This window comes from Cebus imitator, unplaced genomic scaffold (genome assembly GCF_001604975.1).
Source record: "Cebus imitator isolate Cc_AM_T3 unplaced genomic scaffold, Cebus_imitator-1.0 Scaffold20, whole genome shotgun sequence".
Lineage (NCBI taxonomy): Eukaryota > Metazoa > Chordata > Mammalia > Primates > Cebidae > Cebus > Cebus imitator.
This window is the reverse complement of record NW_016107335.1, coordinates 4,477,694-4,499,382: the sequence shown is the minus strand read 5'-3', so window position 1 is coordinate 4,499,382 and position 21,689 is coordinate 4,477,694. Positions and strand designations below refer to the sequence as shown.

Below are 21,689 nucleotides of genomic sequence, written 5' to 3'. Positions count from 1 at the left end.
TCCTTCCTTCCTTCGTTCCTTCCCTCCTTCCTTCTTTCCCTCCTTTCCAGTAGAAGTATACCTAAAGTAGCCTTAATACATTTTTGTGAATGTAATTAAATAGATTTCTTGGGGACTTAATTCTTATGAAAATATAATGCCGTCTCTCCAATTCTTCTAAAACATAATAGAGCAAAAATTATCAGAAGGATAAAGTGTTTCACCAGTGCTTAAGATTTAGATATTTAAAGCTGAAATAGTCTTTAGAGATGGTATCTTTCAAACTCTTCTTTTATGAGATGAGGAAACTAAGAATTTCTAGGAATAATCCTCTGGCTTAACCTCCATTGGTAGTGCTGTGGATCCAACACGCCAGTTCAGCACGAATCACTGTATTCACCTGTGTCTCTCATACTGTATAGGCCCATTTTATTTATAATGCTAGTGGTGACAAGAAGCGTTAAGATTTATGTAGTCATTCATTGTACCATTTAAATGCTGCCAGGTATGTGGAAAGCAACTTGGCAGTCCATTTCAGGAGCAAAAACAATATTGATGCATTTTCATTTGCTCCAGGGAATGCTTTGTAAGTAGGTAATCTAAAATGTACAAAGTTGCAGCATTATTTATTAATACAATAGTGAAAGTACTTGAAGCTAGGAAAATGACATAACTTTTTAAAAAAGATAAAATATGATGTATTAATTAAAATAATAGCTATGCTGGGTATGTAATGATATGAAAAATATGTATGATATTACATTAAAGTTTAAAAATACAATATAATACTTGGATTAACAACTATATACATCGAAAGGCTAGAAAGTGAACACTGAACCATGAAAATAATCTTGTTGGGTGGTGAAATTTTGTGTATTATTTTCTAGCACAGTGATTTTCATAATTGCCATTTCAATGCCATTTATTTAACAATTTTAATCAGGATTTAAAATTTTTGGCTTCATCTTTCAAAAAACAGCAGACTCCCTCTCACAATGAATATGTAAGAGCCATAGACAGTTCCTGGAAAATCCTGAAAGAGAAAATAAGTCGATTATTTCAAAAAGAAAAAGCATTCCGTTGTTATGCTTGTGTCAGGCTTTCTCCATTTTTATGTCTTGTTTTAATTACTAATTTATTTAATTGCTTATTTTAATGACTAAATTAACATCTAAATGAAATGTATTTTCTCTAATTTGTATCCCTCTTGATTTTATATAATCATAGATGTAGAATTTGAATTTTTATCTCCATCTCTAAAAATTGATTAATTCTGACTCCTCACAGAAAGAGACATAAATAGGCAAGTATTATTAGACTCATTCAAAACGATAGGTCTGTTTGTGCTACCAGAGGAACTGCAGAATGTGGGTAAGATCAGAACTCAGGACGAGTTTCTTTTCACTTCTTCAAGTAAACTCCACTGGACCCTTGCCCTCAGCATCAGTCATTCTCAATTCATTCTGTTTTATTCAATTTCTTTCAAGTGCCTCATGCGCTAGTCCTCTCTGCCCTGAAACGGGGTAACTTTGGGAGGAAAAAGCAGCCCACTTTTTTGCGTCTTTCTCTTTTCTGTTCTGCACAGAGCCCCGTGCACTGCTGGACAGGGAGCAGAAGGTGCTCTGAGGTGTCATCTCAGCCAGGAGCAGGCTGGCCCCGGGGAAGTGGAGTCGGCCCGGGTCTCAGCTCCTGTTGTCCTGAGTTCACTGACTGCTGATAACCGGGACAGTGGCTGCAACTGGGGTGGGCCAGCAATGGCCCATGGGCCATCTCTAATCTGAGGCTGGATTTCACTTAGCACGTCAGTGTGAGCCATGGAGGGAAACAGCCGTGTTTTTGTGTACAGTTGAGAGGGCAGAAACTGGCAGCTCGTGATGCCCACTGAAATGTTTTGTTTGGCCCACAGAGTGGTTTTTACAAACTAAAACCCAGATTTCTGGCATCTCTTGAAAAACACAAAGGTCTGGCAGCAGCAAGATCCTCATTTTCTCGCAGAGCAAAATTTGGCTGGAACTAGGAGGCAGCTGGCCCCTCAGACAGGACATGGCTGACCAGTCCTGCAGTGACCCACACTCTGACTTCTAACCAGACTAACCTCTGAATTTGAAACCCTTTGAGTCCAGGAACAAAAGGGTAGCATAAAAACTCAATGTCTCCTGCAAGAACATTGCACATTGTGAGACGCTGTGGCACAGACTGTCCCTGTATCATCTGTATCCGTTTCTGTCTCTACCATTCCCGGGATCCTCTCTGTCCCCCTGCGTCATTATTTCATTTTATTCCTGGGTCTTACATGGTCTTTCTCTCTCCCCTTTTTTGGTACTTTTCTCTTTCTTGCCCTACTTTTCTCTCTCCTGCTCTTTCTTTTTCTACTTCTCTTACTACAAGACAGAACAGAAAACCAAGTATTTTTTACTTACTTTTATTCTAAGTTTTACCTCATAGACTATGATTTTATTTTTTAAAGTGGATGAGGCCAGGTGCAGTGGCTCATGCCTATAATGCCAACACTTTGGGAAGCTGAGGCAGCCAGATCACTTGATGTCAGGAGTTCAAGACCAGCCTGGCCAACATGATGAAACCTAGTCTCTACTAAAAATACAAAAAGTAGCTAGACATGATGGCACATGCCTATAATCCCAGCTACTCAGGAGGCTGAGGCAGGAGAATCGCTTGAACCCAGGAGGTGGAGGCTGCAGTGAGCTGAGATCACACCACAGCACTCCATCCTGGTCAACAGAGAAAAACTCCATCTCAAAATAAAATAAAATAATAGCCGGGCGCGGTGGCTCACGCCTGTAATCCCAGCACTTTGGGAGGCTGAGGCGGGTAGATCACGAGGTCAAGGGATTGAGACCATCCTGGTCAACATGGTGAAACCCCGTCTCTACTAAAAATACAAAAAATTAGCCGGGCATGGTGGCGCGTGCCTGTAATCACAGCTACTCAGGAGGCTGAGGTAGGAGAATTGCCTGAACCCAGGAGGCGGAGGTTGCGGTGAGCCGAGATCGCGCCATTGCACTCCAGCCTGGGTAACGAGCGAAACTGCGTCTCAAATAAATAAATGAAAAATAAATAAATAAAATAATAAATAAGTACAGCAGATGAGTATTTATACTTATGTCTTTAAAAGATCTGAGAAGAAATACAGTAGTGATTTAATCTTTCTGGCTCCAGAGCTACTATTTCCTGCAGGCTAAGGGTGACGTATGGCCACTCCTCCACCACAGGTATGCTCTGCCATGTGACAGTCAGGGAAGGCCTTCTCTGGAAAGGCCCTGACTACACAAGGTGGTGGGTGGATACAGTGATTAATAAAACAGATTTCTACTCTTATGTAGCTTTCCGCCTGCATATAAAAGAGGTAGTTGTTTCAACGTAATACATTTTGCAACAGAGGTAATATAATGTACAATGACAAGGTGAGAAAGAAAGAGGATGGCCATGAACTCTAGACAGAGGCTTGCAGAAGGAACGTTTCAGCAGTCCTTGAATATGGGAGAAAAGTAGGAAATGGCGTAACAGGCAAAATGAAAAGTGTGGATAAATCCACATTTTAGGGGTAGACAGTGTGGTTAGCAGGTTGTTTTGGGAGGGGCTTGAAAAATTTTGGCTGGAAGGTCTAGAGAAAAGATGGAGAGAGGTGTTCAGGAAAATTCCACTGTGGTGTAGTCTTTAGTTTGTAGCAAATGGAAAGGTATCCACCAAAATTAAAGCTATTGAAGCAGAAATAATGTAATAAAGGTTTATTGGAAGCCACATGTGAGAATCTATCTGGGAAAACACACCAACAAAGTTGGACATGTGCCAGAATCTGTTACAAGCCAGAAGGCTTTTATAAGAAAGTTTAGGAGAAGAGAAGGGGACTCCTCACATCAGAGTTGTCCTTTGTCATTAAGGAGTACAGTAAAGAGGTTACAATCATTGACTACACATTGCAACACACCGTCTAGAATGCCTGCATGCCAGACAATCAGTAAAACTTCGTGAGTCACAGACAAATCAGCATCCTTTTCAATGTCAGTAGATCACATAGTAATCAGCACATCAATAGTTGCAAGCTCACAATAAGACTATTTACTTAGCCTCAAGATGTTACCATAACACAAAAGATTTCTTCCCCAGTGACTTAATTTGGAAGTTTGCCAAATGTGACCTGTAGGGTATCATTTCCCTCTTTTGATTAAAAAAATCTAATCATGGAAGCATTGATGATCAATCTCTGCTTAGGTTACAGGGGTAGACTGACTGACTTCCTTCCTTCCTTCCTTCCTTCCTTCCTTCCTTCCTTCTGCCCTCCCTTCCTTCCTTTCTTCCTTCCCTCCCTCCCTCCCTCCCTCTGGGAAGGCTCATTCCCAAGTAGCCATGTCCCTGAGTGGGGAGAACAAACTTTGTCATTGCATGTGGGCCAGATTGGAACCAACACAGGGTAGATCATGGTATGAAGTTATATGCTCTTCTCCTGAATAATAAATCATTCTCCAGTCTCTGGATGATCATTATTTTGGCCTTAACTGTTGAGGTATAGTTTACAAAATCTGGAGAATTTAGGTACAGAGAAAGGTAAATGTTTCCATTTTATTCACAAAAGCATACCCAATTGTTTTAAAATACAAATAGCTCCTTTATTTATAATATTTAGAAATGTATTTTGCTGTAATATAGTTTTCTTATTTTATTTGGAAATAACCATCGATTTAATGAGTATCTATTATTTAAATTGAACATAACTTTGATTGAAAATTACATTAAAAATTATTTATAAAAGTTTATCCCACTTATATTTACCTAATTTATTTATTTTTAACAGTTTACCTGGATTGCTCATGAAAATTGAGATATTAGACAAAGCTAGCCATTATTTCAAGTTATTTCCTTGCTAACCATTTTTATGGGCTGCAAATGTCAGATATTCGCTTAAGGAAGAAGTTTAAGGTTAAATGTATGGATATGTCACTAACAACTCAGAAGATACAGCTGTTTTCATTTAACCAACAAGATTAAATTAGTCTTACCTATCAAAAAATTACACAAAAATCATTCTGGTTTTGGCTGAGCTTGTAGTTTTATAACCTTTGTGCCAAACCCTGACATTTAAAAATACCTAGCAGAGACAAGCATCAAAATGTCTTCCAAGTGTAACAAGGCAAAAAGGTGTGCTGACAATTTTGAAGACATTTCTACTTTTATTTTATCAATAATTTAAAAGCCAGCTTATTTATTAAAGATTTACTTAAGTCCTGTGAACTTGGAAACTATTTGTGTTTACTAATTTATGAGTGCTCATTTGTTTATGTAGATTTGGTACTAATAAACACAACATTTAATACATGTAAATAAGCATAAATACATCTAAACATACACAAAGATTTCTTAGCTTTCATTTTAGAATTTTACTTCTGAGACAGTAATACAAACTCAACAATCGATAAAAGACAGCTGGATCCAAATTATATTTCTGACAAAATTGGGACACATTCATATGGCTAAACTTTTTTTGCCCTTATGGGTAATCTAATGAAAGCTGCGGACCAAAAGTTTGGTTAGAGCCGTTCTCATGGAAGTTTGGTTTTTCAAAACTTCTTTTACCATTTTTTATAAGTTTCAAATGACTTAAAGTTTTAATGTTTATATTTTAGCTAAAAACTGACCAGATTATATAATAAAGACAAAATCTCCAAGTGGTCTTGAATTAGTAATATACCTATCTTTTGTTTGCTCATCTTGTTTGATTAGCAAATGCAGGTGGGGAAAACATTTTAGCAGTTTTTCTCTTCTTTGGAGGGGGGTGTGCCTTTTTCTTTCAGCCTTTGTAGCAGAAAAAGCAAAAGTTTTGTGCTAGACACAGATACATGATTGTTCTGAGCCCAAGGTTCTGACTTATTTGACCTGAGAGCCTAATTTTTCTAACCATTTATCTGTCTTTTTCTTTTAGATTATTAATTGTCCAATTAAGCATTCCATTTTAATTCGAGTGGCTGAATCTATTTTACCAATGCCAGTGGAAGACTGGGATCTTAAATGGTGTGTGGCAAAGCTTGCGATAAATCAGTTGGTATCATTCATTAGTCTCAGTTTACAAAAAACTTATTGGATCTGTATTTTTATCATCTCAGTATTTTCATTCTCATACTGTAGTCGTTCCATTTGCTCCTTCTATTCCAACTTTATATATTTCTCTCTTTTGAGAGAGAAGGAAATGTGTGCATTGTGAAATTCCAAAAATCTCTGCCTAAGAAATGTATGGGAGCTGAGGGAACAAGCAGAGAGGGATGAGAAGCAGTTGGAGGTGAAAGGGACGATGTCTCTGAAGTCTTTTTCAGTGCAGAGATAGTGGTGAATATCCTTTTGTTTACCTCTTGGAGACAATTTTTTCTTTTAAAATTTCTTTTAGAAGCTTCTAGGCGCTATTGGAAGTAAGTGTCCCATTCAATTTGCCTGATTCTAAATCAAGCTTTTTCCAATTGTGTGCCCAAATAAATCATTTTAGGCATTTCAGAAGATCCCCATTTTGGATGTTGCTGCTTATGACCATGCCCGGTTAGGTGGGTCCACTTATCTACGCACTGGCAGGTAAAAGGACCAAAAGCGTTGTGCATAAGACCAGCTGGTGTTGATTAGAGGCAGTGCCCTCTCAGTGTGAGAAGACCCCCTTTCCATCGTGATTGTTTTGGGAGAGACCAGCTAAGTGGTGGAGCAAAAGTGCCCCTCCTGCAATCACTAAGGGAAGGTGCTTTCGCCAGAAACCTCCAGGGAAAAATTCACAGCGCTATTTTACCCTGCCCTAGAATTCAACAAAAACCCTTACCTGGAATTTGTAACAGCGCTCATTCTGAGAAAAACATTGTACTTTCTAGCCAAGGAGAAAGCCAGCTTCAACAAAATCACAACTTCGACCCAGACAGGAAGTTTGTTGATTTCAGGAAGAACTCATCTGTAGCTCCCAGGGCATCAAGTTCACAATGGGTTTGTTGCCAGGATCTGCATGAAGGTTGGAAGTCGTGCTGATGGTCCAGGGAGGTCACTCCAAAGCCTGCTGGCTACACTATAATGTTGGCGGAAATTGAGGCTGTTGAGGCAGAAATAATTTGATAAAAGGTTTATTGGACGCCACATGTGAGGATCATCCCAGGAAGACATACCAACTAAGTTGGGAGTGTCCCAGAGTCTGTTACAAGTTGGAAGTCTTTTATAAGAAAGCTTAAGAGAAGGGAGGGGACTCCTCATATCTGAGCTGTCTTTTTCATTGGAGGGTGTGATACAGGGCCTACAATCATTGGCTACCAATTGCAACAAACAGGCTGCAATGTCTATATGCAAGAAAATGAGTAAAACTTCTTGATTCAGAAACAGATCAGCATTTTTTCAACGTTAGTAAGTCATACAATAATCAGCCACATCAACAATTTGAGGGACTCATAGCAAGATTCTTTACCCAGGGATGAGATTTCACCATGCATCACAAGACCTGGGTTAGAATTCTTGAGCTGGACCAAGCCACTATTCTTTAGGAACATAACTGTAACCAATAAGAAAGGGGTTTGCAGAAAGTAAAGATTATAGACAAAACATCTACAGTGGCTGCTTCATGTACAGGTGAATGTGATGGAGGTCTTAAATTAAGGCAATGGCTGTGAAGACACAGAGAATTTGCTTTAAGTTACATTATAGGAATTGAATTGATAACACTTGGCTTCATTGTGTACAGGCAGATGGGATGAAAGCAATTGTCTCTGTTGTTGGGGGTTTTTCAAGCCTTGCCCCTGGGTAGGGAGATGTCAAGCTCAGAAACTGAAGTGGGAGAGTCACAGATTGTGGAGCAGAAAACCAAAGCCACTTTGAGGAAGAACATATTGCAAGGTATATGTAGAGTTAATTCACTAATAGTTGATATTTGAGTGCTTGCGGTATGACTACATGCATCCTAACACTCTACATTCATTATCTCATTTAACTGAAATCCTTAGAAACACTGTGAACTTGAGTACTTTATTATTATTTTAAAGATCGGAAAAAGGAGGTTAAAAAACCTTTTTGTAAGTCACGTAGCTGGTAGCAGGTAGTCCTGAGAGCTGAACTCAGCTGCGTCAAATTCCAAACTAAATAATTTCTAGACTGCATACAGGATCCAGCTGTAGCCTTGGTCACTGCAGTTGTAAGATGGGGCTGAGGCCGTCATTCCATTACTGAGCAGGATGCCACAGCTTCATACGCCGTGTTCATGTCTGTGAGTCCATCATTAATATCACCTGGTACTCCTGGTGGCCACTGCATTTGTCCTAAAATAAAGACTAGAAATGCAAAATATTGAGTCAGTTTAGCCTAATGCAAAAAATGCTGACACAGCTGAGTCCTGTGGAATGATCTACTTCAAGGTTAGAGAGAACTGAGCTGTAAAGCATCTGGACACTTTTTCGATGTGGATATTTAATCATCTTTCCACTCTGCTCTATGGCATCTGTGTCTTCAGGTTTTCCCTGACTCAATCAGTGCAGTGCTGGGAGCAGCACCCAGGTCTGTCTGATTCCAAATTAAATTATTCTTAGGTGAGTTCAGGGCCCAGAGACAGGCTGCAGCCACTGTCACTGACAGTAGCACCAGGCTCCTGTGTCTTTCTCATTGACCAGGAAGGGGGAATACGATCATCTGTTCATGTTAGATTTGCTGTGCGCGCCCAGAGTTGCACATGCTCCCTCCTATAACAGTCTTTTCAGTGTTCATCTTTTGTTGATCATTATTCATCTTGTATATTTAGTTTTTTTATTATGAGTTTCATGTAGAGGCTGTATTCAAAATAACAGCCTCTGGATATATGTGTGCTTTCTACCATTCATTTCTTTTATATTCCTTGATAAATTGGGGGTATTCTATTATTTTATATCTTTCCTCCACCAACAGCCACCTTTTCTTCTGTTTATTGTCGCATAGGTATTTATCTATTACAGGAAAAACAAACCAATCCTTTGGATATGTGTCTCATCAGAAACATGCCTAGAATTTTATAGGGATCAGCAGACATGTAGAATAATTTTTTAAAGTCAGCATAATGTTATTAAAAGTTGTGTTATCGATATAACTGGTAGCCCAAGTAATGCAAAATGTGAAATACTGTGTAAAACCATCTCTGTAGTAAGTATAAAAGTTGTAAGCAAAATATTAACAAGCGGAGTTCAGCTATGTACCAAAATCATAATATGCTAAAGTAAGGTTTAATGATTCCAACAGCATTTAGATATCAGGAAATCAATCAACAAAATTCATTACAACTACAAAATGATAGAGAAATCCTTATGATTAAGTCACTAGATGCTGAAAAAGGGATCTGATAAAGTTTATCAGCAGCTCCTAATAAAAACCCTTGGTAATGTAAGAATAAATAATTGCTTAAATATGCTAAAGGTTATTTACCAAGAACTAACCATCAGTGAAAACCATTCTAAATGGCAAACAATAAAACCGTTTCGATTATAGTCAGGTATCAGGCAAGAATGCTCACCATCACCATTAATATTTAATACATTCTTGAAGAAGGTGCAACCAAATCAAATCATTGGAGTAATAACTATATAATAACATTTAAAACTACATCCTTTTTCTCATAATATAATTTTATTCCTGAAAAACCCAAAAGACATTAGCTTTTTAAAAACTACTTTAATAATAACATATCTTAATATGGCTAACTACAAGAAATATATTATGAAATCCATAGCTTTTCTCTTTACCAATAAAAATACCTTGAAGTGAAAATGGAGAAAATATTTCATTCACAATAAGATCAAAAATATAAAAAGACTTAAAATAAATCTGACAAGAACTCCAGAAGACTGAATAAAGCAAATTATAAGATCTTGTTAAAGATTTGAAAAAATTAAGGAAATGGTGTACTATTAAATAAGAAAACAATATTTAAAATGTCAATTATTTGAAAATTGATATCAAACTTTAATACAATCCTAATTTGATCTCTGAAACATTAGTGTTAAACACTTGGCAAAATGATCTGAATTGTCATATATAAGAATAAACACCTGAGTGTAGCCATGAAGCATTTCAAAATGCATAGTAATGTATACTTTTTCACCTGAAGTGAAAACACATAAGAAAGACATTATATTCAACTCAACAACAATAATAGCTAACACTTTGAGTACTTGTACCAGGTATTGTCATTACTTTATTAAATTTGTGTATCAATTATGAAATAGGTACAAATGTTAGCTACACCTTACAGAGACAAAAAAAAATTGAGAAATTTTCAACATCTGTCATGGTGAATGGTATACACAGGGTATGAATCGCAGGCTTTCTGAATCCATAGTCCAAGCTTAAAACCATCAAACTTTGCATAGGAGTACCAAAGAGAGTGGTGAAAAACTGGAGAATTTGGAAGAAGCTTCCAATATAAATAAGTATTCGACATGAGAAACACCAGGGGCAGGGTGACACACTTAGAACACAGTGCTGGCATGACTAACGCTTCATCTACAAAGACGTAATGTCAGTTTCATTGTACAAATATGCAAAATTAAGTTCCAATCGGATTAAAGGCTTAAACTTTTTTAAAAGTCTATAATTCGGTTTCATAAAAAGAACTTTTAAATCAAAATAGGAAATCCTGAAGCTATAAAAGAAAAGATAGCCATATTTATTTTGCCATATATAATTTTAAATTTTAACTTTAAAAAGACAAAATTAATAGACAAACAATGGACAATATTTACAATCCAGGTAACAAGTAAAAGGAGTACATCTATAACTGACAGGGAACTCTTTCAAATTGGGCACAAAAAGACAAATAAATAATAGAAAATGAACAAAAATATTTTAGAATTAATTAGTTCAGTCAAACCTGAAACCAAGGTCTGCTTTGCTTGGAAAATTGATCTTTGATTCAGAGAGCAAATGTTTAGGAATGTGCTAGATGTTTTCTGCATTCATTATTTGCGTTTGTTGAGAAGGTAGACGTACAGCTCAAAATTTCTACAACCGCTGGGTGCATGGAGACTGGGGTGGTGAAATGCATGGAACCACACCTGGCCATGGCAGTGGTAAATTTAGCACCAAAATTCTCACTGTCACAGGTGGTATCATTAGCATTTGACCCTCCATCAAGGAATGTGACCCAGACTGATTTCTTTCAAACTGTGGAAAATTGCATTCTTTCCTGGTTTCTTTTGGTATTATTTGATATCAGCCCCATGTTGCTACCCCTGTAACATCTGAGGATGCAATCATTCATTTCTTTAGCAAACATCTAGGCAGCATCTATGATAACCCAGTCACTGTTAGGCACTGGGAATTCAGCAGCGGCAAAACAAACTAAAATTTGCTTCGTGGCATCTGGTCCTAGCCATGAGACTATAAGAGGATTGGAATTACCCTCCTAACATAAACAACTATAAAATGGGATAAAGTGTGGAGAAAAAAATTAGTTTTCATATATGAGACAACAGGCAGTGCACAGCGATCCCTGAGAAAAGAAAAGCAAATGAATGAACCATGCCATCCTGTGGGCTTTCTGCATGAATGCTGGACTGTAGCACAAAGAGGAAAAATTCGAGACCAGCAATCTTGCCAAGTGAAGAAGACAGAAGTCAGAATTCAGGAAAAGGATATGAAAGAAGATGGCTACCGTTTATGAGACAGAGTACCCCAAAGGAGGAAACTAACTAGAGAATACTCATAAAATCTATTTAAGTAATTACTTTTAACAGCAAAAACTGCAATTACTTTTGCACCAGCCTAATACATAGGTTTCCCTTTGAGACCTTGGTTAATTATTGATCTTTATGAAACACCAAATGGCAGAACAAAATAAAACTCCAAGGAAATAACAATTATAGGACTCTATTAGATGAAAAATTCCCAGCACTCGTATGTTGTCAGGAATTATTTAAGTTTATTCTCACCATGAGACCTTAAAAGGAGACCCCAGGAAAGCAGTTTCTTTGGGATGAGGCTCAATTAGCACTAGAAAATTGTCATGTGTCACATAATGGCATCTTAGTCAACAATAGATATAGGATAGTGGTCCCCTAAGATGATAATATCATATTTTTATTGTATCTTTTCTATGTTTAAATATTTTTAGTTTTACAAAAATTACCACTGTGTTGCAGTTACCTACAGTATTCAGTCCAGTCACATGCCATTTAGGTTTGTAGTCTTGGAGCAATAGGTTCTGCCATATGGCCTAGGTGTGGAGTAGGCTGTACCATCTAGGTTTGTGTGAGTACCTTCTGTACTGTTTGCACAATGGCAGAATCACCTAATGATACATTTCTCAGAACATATCGGATGTATTGTTAAGTGATGCATGACTAATGGCCACTATGGAGCAACCCTTAAAACATCTTTTTAAAAAACCTTGAATAAGTCAAGTTAATCCACAAATAAGTAATTGTCTGTCATTAAAAGTCCAACAGTCTTTGAAGAAAAATAAAAAGTCCTAATTCAACAAGAGAGAATTAAAAATATCTGGTGTTAATTTAAAAATAAAACAATATATACAAAGGAGCAGGTAAATGTGATTCAAAATGAGGAGAAATATCAGTTGATAGAAATAGACCTGCAGATAATGAACATAAGGGAATTAGCAGAAAAACACATTAAAACTGCTAAGATAAATGTATCCCAAATACTCAAGGCTATAAGGAAAACCATGAACATGATGATAAGAGAAATTAAAGATTCTAAAACACCCAGATAAAATTTCTAGAGTTAAAAATTATTTAAAAATTCTCCAGATGAACATCAGATTAGATATCACAGAAGAAAAGAAAAAACAACTAAATATTAAGCAGTATCAATAGAAACTATTTAAAACCAAGAACAAAGAGAAACTTAAAAAAAAAAAAAAAGCCTGAACAGCATGTCAGTAAGCTGTTGGACAATATGAAGTATACTAATATACCTGTCATTAACATTCATTCCAGAAAGGAAAGAGAGAAAAGAAGATAAAACAAATTTTTGAAGAAACAATGACTGAATTTCTTACAGTTTTGGTAAAGAACTCGATAAACTCCATAAATACAATAACAAAGAATGTGATAAGCAAGTTTCTTAAGATGAGTGACAAATAGAACATCTTAATGGCAGCCAAAGAAGAGAGACAAGTTTGGAAGAACAAACCTAATAAAAACAGCTGACTCTTCAGCAGAAGTGCTGTGAGCCAGAGGACACTGGAGTGAGATCATTTAAAGTGCTGGGAGGGATAAAACACTATCAATCTAGAATTCTATACACCATAGAAATATCTCTCAAAAATAAAGATTAAGAATTTTGTGTAGACCCAGCTACTCAAGAGACTGAGGCAGAAGGATCCCTTGAGCCTATGAGTTCAAGGCTGCAGTGAGCTATAATCACACCACTGCACCCCAGCCTGGGTAACAGAGGGAGACCTTTTTCTCTAAGTATGTATATATATACACACACCTATACTATGAGATAGCTATCCATAAACCTATACTATGAGAAATTTAAGGGAAATTCTTTTGAGTTAGAAAAATTATACCAGATGAAACGTTAGCATCTACATGACAGAAGGAGGAATGCCAGGAATGATAAATGTTGTCAACATATGGCTAGGCTTTGGGTGGAATTTTTTTTTGAATTAATTAATTCTTTAAAATATTCCTCTTTTCCTCAAAGGGCCCTTTAAAGATAATAAAATACGTCCAGCTCTTCTGAATGTAATCTCATGTAAGACTTCTGTCTGAACCTTTGTCCTACTCGAAACACTGACATGGAAAGCGAAAATATAAACATATAAAACCGTTGGAACATGTTAGAACTTTCTTGAGCCATAGTGACATTAAGAAATCTGATCTAATATAGGGTAGAATACAACTGACAGTTTAAAGGACAGATTTCCTGTATCATTATGTCTATAAGCTTCTCTTAATACCCCTGGAGTATTTTAAATTGTGTTTAAAAGGAAAGATTTCAATTATAAGCTATCTGTGTTATCTAATTTTAATATAAGGACATAGATTAAAATTAAATGGATTTTAAGACCGGATACAGTGGCTCACGCCTGTAATCCCAGCACTTTGGAAGGCTGAGGCAGGTGGATTACCTGAGGTCAGGAATTCAAGACCAACCTGGCCAACATGGTGAAACCCTGTCTCTACTAAAAATACAAAACTTAGCCAGGTGTGACGGTGGGTGCCTGTAATTCCAGCTGCTCAGGAGACTGAGGTAGAAGAATCGCTTGAACCCAGGAGGTAGAGGTTGCAGCGAGCTGAGATCATGCCACTGAACTCCAGCCTGGGCGACTGAGTGAGACTCCGTCTCAAAAAGTAAATAAATAAATAAATAAATAAATGATTTTAAGAGCTATACCATCCAAACCCTAATCAATGAAAATCTTGAATAGCTATGTTAATATTAGATAAAATAGACAACAAGGAATATTACCAGAAATAAGAAAAAATGTTTCATAATAATAAAGGAGTAAGTATATTAAGAATACTTAAGAATCCTAAAGATATATGCAGCTAGCATTGAGCTACAACATTTGAAGCAATAATTGGTTGAACCAAAAGCGGAAATAGACAAATCCGTAATTAAAGTTGTAGATCCCAACAATCCTCTCTGAGTAATTGATAGACCATGTAAAAAAATTTAATAAGGATACGAAAGTCTTGAAAACACTATTAACCAAGTCAGCTGAATTGACATTTGTGCATCACACCACTCATCAATAGAAAAGTGCACATTCTTTTGAGTGCACGTGAAACATCCACCAGGGTAAATCATATGCTGGGCCATTAAACAAGTCTCAATATATTTCAAAGGATAGAAATCATACAGAGTATGTTCTTTAACAGAAACAAAGTAGAAATCAATACCAGAAAAAATATCTGAAATATATCTTGATAATTGGAAATTGAACAACATATTTCTAAACAACAAATCAGCCAAAAAAGAAACTGGATGTATTTTAAATGAATGAAAATAAAAGAAATAATGTCAAAATTTATGGTATGCAACTAAGGAGTACTTAAAGGGAAATTTATATCTTTAACTGTTCATATTAGATCTAACCTTTCACTTCAAAGAACTAGAAAAGAAGATTTTAATCCCCAAGCACACAGAAGAAAATGAAAGAGCAGACATCAGCTGCATGGAATACAGAAAAATATCAGAAAAAATGACCAGCTGGTTTTTGGAAAAGACCAGTAAAATGAATCAAGAGCAAAGACAATAGAAAAAAACAATATCAGACACCAAGTAAACATATTAATAATTTGACAACATAAATGAAACAGAAAAGTTCTTGAAAGACACACATTTTTATAGTTCATCAGTGAAGAAACAAGTAATCTGAATAACTGGATGTTGGTATAATAAATTGACTCAGTAGTTTAAAAACCCCACATATTAAAATTCAAGGCCCAAACTGATTCACTTGATCAATTTTACCAGACATTTATGTAAGAAATAGTACCGATTCTCCAAAAACTTATTAGACAAATAGAAGAGAAGGAAGGCATATTTCCCAAGACCATTTTTTAGGCCAGTATTACACTGAAATGAAAACCAAGCAAAGAAGTTAAAAGAAAATAAAACCATGCATGACTTTCCCTTATGAACACAGATGCAAAAATCCTAAACAAAGTATTAGTAAATTGAGTTCAACAATATATGAAAGGGATAATACAGCATGGTCAAATAGCTTATCCCAGCATGCAAGGTTGGTTTAACATTTGAAATTAAACAATGTAATTTACCATATTGACAGACTAAGACTAAAAAAGTGAACAACGTAATCATCTCAATAAATGCAGAAAAAGCATTTGAGAAAATAAAGCACACATTCATTATAAAAACTCTGAGCAAACTAGAAATAGACAGGAACATCTTTAACCTGATAAAATAAATCTGTTAAAAATACTGTAAATTTCATACTAAATGAAGAAGAATGAAGGCTTTCTCCTTAAGATTAGGGACAAAGCAAGGCTGTTCACTCTCACTGCTTCTATTCAGCATTATGCTGGCATTTCTCTAGAGAGCAATAAGGCAACCAAAAGAAATAAAAAGCATCTAGTTAGAAAAGAAAGGAAAAACCTGTACACACAGAAAATATGATTTTGTAGAAAATTCTAAGAAATATACAAAAAATATCTACCAGAACAAATAATTACATTTATCAATGCTACAGAAAATAAGGTCAAGATACCCAAATGAATTTTGCATATTAGTATTAAACAATTGGACATTTAGATTAAAATATACATGTATTTTTATATATAGAAAGCATCAGTTATAGTAAATATGTGGGAATAAATTTAACAAAATATGGGCAAAATCTGTATGCCGAAACTATAAAACATTGCTGAGAGAAATTAAATATTAAAACAATCTTCCTTTCAAGGTGTTTACATTCTAAGGAAAAAAACAGGCAATATTTAAGATAAATCGGTTAAAAATGTAAAATATGTGTTAATATGATTAGATCTAGAGCAATAAATCAGAGAAAGGGGTTGTAAATGTTGGCGGCAAGGCTGTTAATATCTAGATATATTAGCCATTGAAGGACATGGAAGGCCTCACTTTAGAAGCTGCCTTGAGAAAAAAGCCAAAAGAAATGAAAGGTCAAGAGCATAGCAGGCAGAAGGCAGAGGAAGCGCAAGGACCTTGAGAATGGTGTGTGCGTGGCCTGCTCTAGGGTGGACAGAGACCAGCATAGCTGGAGTGGAGGGGACTGGACAGGGGGGAAAGTAGTGGGAGGTGGACACAGAGAGCTGAGGGAACTGGGTCCAGCAGGGCTGCCTGGCCAGCCAGGGCTTTGGCTTTTACTGCAGGTGAGACGGGAAGCTGTGGGAGGCGTTCCCAGGGGAGGGATGTGATTTACCTGTTTGAGAGACGGCCCTGACCCCCTGGGAAAGCAGGTACAAGGCCACTGCAGTACCTCAGAAAAGAAGACACACACATTAGACGAGGGTAATGGTGGTGGGAACGGGAAGAAATGGTTCCGAACCTATTTTGAAGGTAAACCAATGGTATTTTCTGACCACCTAGATGTAGGCTGTGTAAAACATAGGGACAGAGAAAAAAGATAGCCAAGGTTTTGGCCTAACAAGCTAATGGGGTTGCCACGATTCCCCAAGCTAATGGGGTTGCCCCTATCTGAGAAGAGGAAAAAGGTTACAGGAGCTGGCGGGGTGGGAGTGGAGTAGAAGGGGTTTGGCTTGTTGCCATTGACTTGAGGTGTCCGTGTGACACTCAAGTCGAGATGTCAGGGAGGTGGTTGGCCAGACAAGTCTGAAGTTCAAGCCCAGGTCCAATGCAGGCTCAGGTGGTCTGGGCTGGAGACATGAATGTTGGACTCCTCAGCTGGTGATGGTTTTCAGAACCGTGAGACTGGTTACCACCATCTAGGGAGTGAGGAGATCCAGATATCAATCCTTCAGCACACCAACATTCAGAGCACAGGGAAATGGGAAAAAAGCACAAAATAGCACGAAAAGAACCAGCAAGGAGGTAGGAGAAAAGCAGGCGATGAGTGTCCTGGAAGCCAGGTACAGTCAGGGCTTCGAGGAGGAGCGGCTGGTCGGCTGTGCCAGGTAGGATGACAGCTGAGAAATTATGACATTTAGCAAAGTGAGCCTCTGATAACCTTGAGAAGAGCAATTGTGGTCGAGTGGTGAGGCTGAGAGCATGACAGGCAGGAGTTTAAGAATGAATAGGAGGAGAAAAATGGAAGCATGGAGAATATTTTCAAGGGGAAGTGGATAGTTTTCTAAAGAAAAAAATCAACATTGTCTAAGCCGTGAGTAGTAAGGATCAAATGTACCCATAAGCGGGGAAACAGAAACTAAATTATCAATGGAGCACCACTTTACATCTATACGAGGGTCAAAATTGAAGAAAAAACACGTTGTGCTTCCAGAGAAAGAAAGAAAACATCCATTCATACATCTGTAGTGGGAGTGCGCAGTCCAAAAACATTTTTGAAAAACAATTTGGCAATACCTATTTAATTTTAAAACTTGTAAATTGTCCATTTCACCCTTGGATATCTATCCTATACAAAAATGTGAAAATCATACATACATCAACAAAGACATAGATCAAGGTCTTTATTACAACATTGTTTATAGTAACAGCTCGCTGGAAATGCTTAGAATCTCTTCTCATGATTCACAACCTCTGTATTGCCAAATTCACCCCTGTGATCAAATGTATTAGTGAGCCCCAAGCTGCTAATCACAGCACCTTTGCCTGCGTTCTCAGGCATCGTGGCAAAATATTTGAGTTGTCCGATGTTGGCATTCCCAGCTGCAGCAGATCAAAGAACTATTCTGCTTTCTTGTTTCAACTTTCCTGCTGTGAAGGACTGTCCTTTTCTGTTGTTCTATTTTGCACTCCATTTTTTGCATGTTTGTGCTTTATGCTGGTGATCTCACTGTTGAAAGCCAGCCCCAGACATAGGGAGGAAGTACTGTCTCGTGTTCCTAAGTGCAAGAAGGCTGGGAGCACCTTATGGAGAAGATGCATCTTTGAGATAAGCTTTGCTTAGGCATAAGTAATATGCTGTTGAATCCAGTGCCATGAGTCCAGTGTTTCTGAATCAATAACATTATTCAATAAGATGTTTTTAAAAAGAAAGACACATAGGCTGGGCGTGGTGGCTCACCCTTGTAATCCCAGCACTTTTGGAGGTCAAGGCAGGGGGATCATGAGGTCAGGAGATCGAGACTATCCTGGCCAACAAGGTGAAGCCCCCTCTCTACTAAAAATACAACAATTAGCTGGGCTCAGTGGCATGTGCCTATAGTCCCAGCTACTCAGGTGGCTGAGGCAGGAGAATCACTTGAACCAGGGAGTCGGAAGTTGCAGTGAGCTGAGATCACACCACTACACTCCAGCCTGGCAACAGAGAGTCCATTTCAAAAAAAAAAAAAGAAAGAAAGAAAGAAAAAAGAAAAAGAAGACACATAAAACAAGGTTATCTATTTGACTAAAATGTTGTGACCAGAGGTTCTAAGGAACCTAACCCTGAGTGTCTCCCAGAAGCTAGGGAGCTCCACATGCACTAGTGTTCATGATGACTTTAGAGAACAAAGCTACCATTAATAACAAGAATGGATTGTCTTTTGTTGGTGAGAATTGAGTGAGTGAATTAAAGTATTTCCCAAGATGTGCATCATGGGATATTATGAAATCTTTAAAGATCACTACTCAATCAAAGGAACCCAAGTCCTTGGAGTCATTTCCCTAAGATATCACTGCATGAGAAGGCTAAGGTGCAGAGGTGCATAATGTGATGTCATTTCTAACCACGTCAACCCTCTCTGTGATTTCATGTGGTTGCCTGAGCATACATAGAGTGATGTTCTCCAGGCCAGCAATGGGGGCTCTGTGGGCGGCTGTGGGTATCTGTGTAGCAGTGTGCTTTCAGTGCAGAGGGCAGGGGCAAATAAAACAGCGCAATTGATGGTATCATTTACGTGGGATGACGTTTGTACTATGCAGAAATTTGAAGGAAAAACTCAGTTATCTTCTATCTCCTGACTTGTAGGGATGCCCGCGTTGGAAAAAGAGCAAGTTGCAAAATAATGTGTATTAATGCAATTCTATTCTAGTAACAACTCTGCTTATTATGTGCTTCTAAGAATGAATGAGAAGAAGGTTTTTAAACATATCAACAGATTGAGAGTCTTGTAGAAAAGTTTACTTTTTAATGCCTCTCTCTCTCTCTCTCCTTTCTTTCTTTCTTTCTTCTTTCTTTCTTTCTTTTCTTTCTTTCTTTCTTTCTTTCTTTCCTTCTCTTTCTCTTTCTTTCTTTCTTTCTTTCTTTCTTTTCTTTCTTTTCTTTCTTTTCTTTCTTTTATTTCTTCTTTCTTTTTCTTCCTTTCTACGAAAGTTTCACTTTTGTTGCCCAGGCTGGAGTGCAATGGCCTGATCTCAGCTCACTGCAACCTCCACCTCCTGAGCTCAAGCAATTCTCCCGCCTCAGCCTCCCAAGTATCTGAGACTATGTGCCACCACACCTGGCTAATTTTGTATTTTTTTTTTAGTAGTGACAGGGTTTCACCATGTTGGCCAGGCTGGTCTCGAACCCTGACCTCAGGTGATTCACCCACCTCAGCTTCCCAAAGTGATGCGATTACAGGCATGAGCCACCGCGCCTGGCCTTTATTACTTATTTCTTTTGGCTTGTCTCAGTAAATGCAATAAGTAAGTTTTGCTGAAATTTGAAAACAAAAATACAAATAAAATGTGAAAAACATCAATTAGCTTTCATTGTTTAGCTAACAATGAAAGGAGATGGCCATTTTAATAGCTAATTCATTTTGAAAATGACACCAGCAGACACGATTTCACTATAAAATTCTGACTTGCTATATGTAATGCTTTAAAATCCTGTGTCTGTTTTTTCTTTTAGGAATCATTAAGAGCCATCAAATACGAAATATCTCCAGATAGAGAGTATGCACTTTTTTCATACAATGTGGAACCGGTGAGTATTATCATTTTCTGCCTACAAAAGAATTGTGTCTTTATGCGAATGTCTCATTAAGTATATTTCCTTGAATCTTCTATACTTAGTGATCTTTGAATCCTGAAATATTTTGGGCATCCTGGAAGTCTCTTTTGCATATCATACTGCCATCTAGGAGAGAGGAAAGGTATAAAAATATGGTTGGCAGGGGAAAAAGGTCACATACTTTAGAGGCTTTTTCATAGAGTTTTCTTAGGAAGATGGTGAGAACTTGTCTCTTCATACACATGAATTTTGCCCTTTTGTGCAATTATTTTTCTGGCCATTTTTTTCAATGAAACCATAAAGTTTATCCTAAGAACAAAAAGCAACTGGGGTTCTCCTTAAACTGAAATAATAAGTTCATTTCCTCCTGGCCATCACAGTGTTCTAGTGAAGAGCTGAAGCTATCACTTCCGTTACATAAAGGCATATTTTTAGTACTTCCCGTGTACATGAGCCTCCTATAAAATTTCACCAGAATTTTCTGTAAAATCTCACTGTGCTTCAGCGGGAGTCTAAAACTTCCTAGGCCGGGGTCTTCCTTCTTCTTCTTCTTCTTTTTTTTTTTTTTTCATTTAGCATGCTGGTATTTCAAATTTCATTTTGGCTTTTTAATTTTAAATAAGCTAGAAGGTGAAATTTATATAATTGAAGAAGATGTTCAGTTTGTAAGAATTAAGCAACTTTAGAATTGTGTGTTTTAAGAACTCTACTCTCTGGCAAATAAAATATAGAGTCTGCTACTGCTGCTCTGAGACCATTCGAATTAGAGGTTCTGAGCAGTTCTGAGCATTTCTGAGACCATTCGAATTAGAGGTTCTGAGCAGTTCTGAGCATTTCTGAGACCATTCGAATTAGAGGTTCTTGATGCGTCTGTGAAGTATAATGATTCCTGCATTTTAATTCAGTCAGAATGGCTCTATGGTGCGTTTGAGAGAATCTTCTCTGGCATGAGAGGGGCAAACTTTTTGGTTTATATCCACTGGGAAAGCTGGGGTATTGGTTTACATGAAGATGCAAGTTCAATTCTGAATTCTTTTTTTTTCCCATTTATTTATTTTATTGCATTTTAGGTTTTGGGGTACATGTGAAGAACATGCAAAATTGTTTCATAGGTACACACGTGGCAGTGTGATTTGCTGCCTTCCTCCCCATTACCTACATCTGGCATTTCTCCCCTTGCTATCTCTCCCCAGCTCCCCACCCCCCACCG

At 37.5% G+C, this 21,689-nt stretch overlaps 1 protein-coding gene across 5 annotated transcripts in view; it reads left to right on the top strand.

Annotated features, from left to right (window-relative positions):
- The window catches only part of DPP6 (dipeptidyl peptidase like 6), a 1,123,726-nt gene that overhangs the window by 792,138 nt on the left and 309,899 nt on the right, over positions 1 to 21,689 (top strand). For all 5 annotated transcript variants that reach the window (XM_017519776.2, XM_017519786.2, XM_017519769.2 and 2 more), the window contains one exon: positions 20,378 to 20,452. In XM_017519776.2, the coding sequence (XP_017375265.1) occupies positions 20,378 to 20,452 (75 nt within the window). The remainder of the gene's footprint in view (positions 1 to 20,377; positions 20,453 to 21,689) is intronic.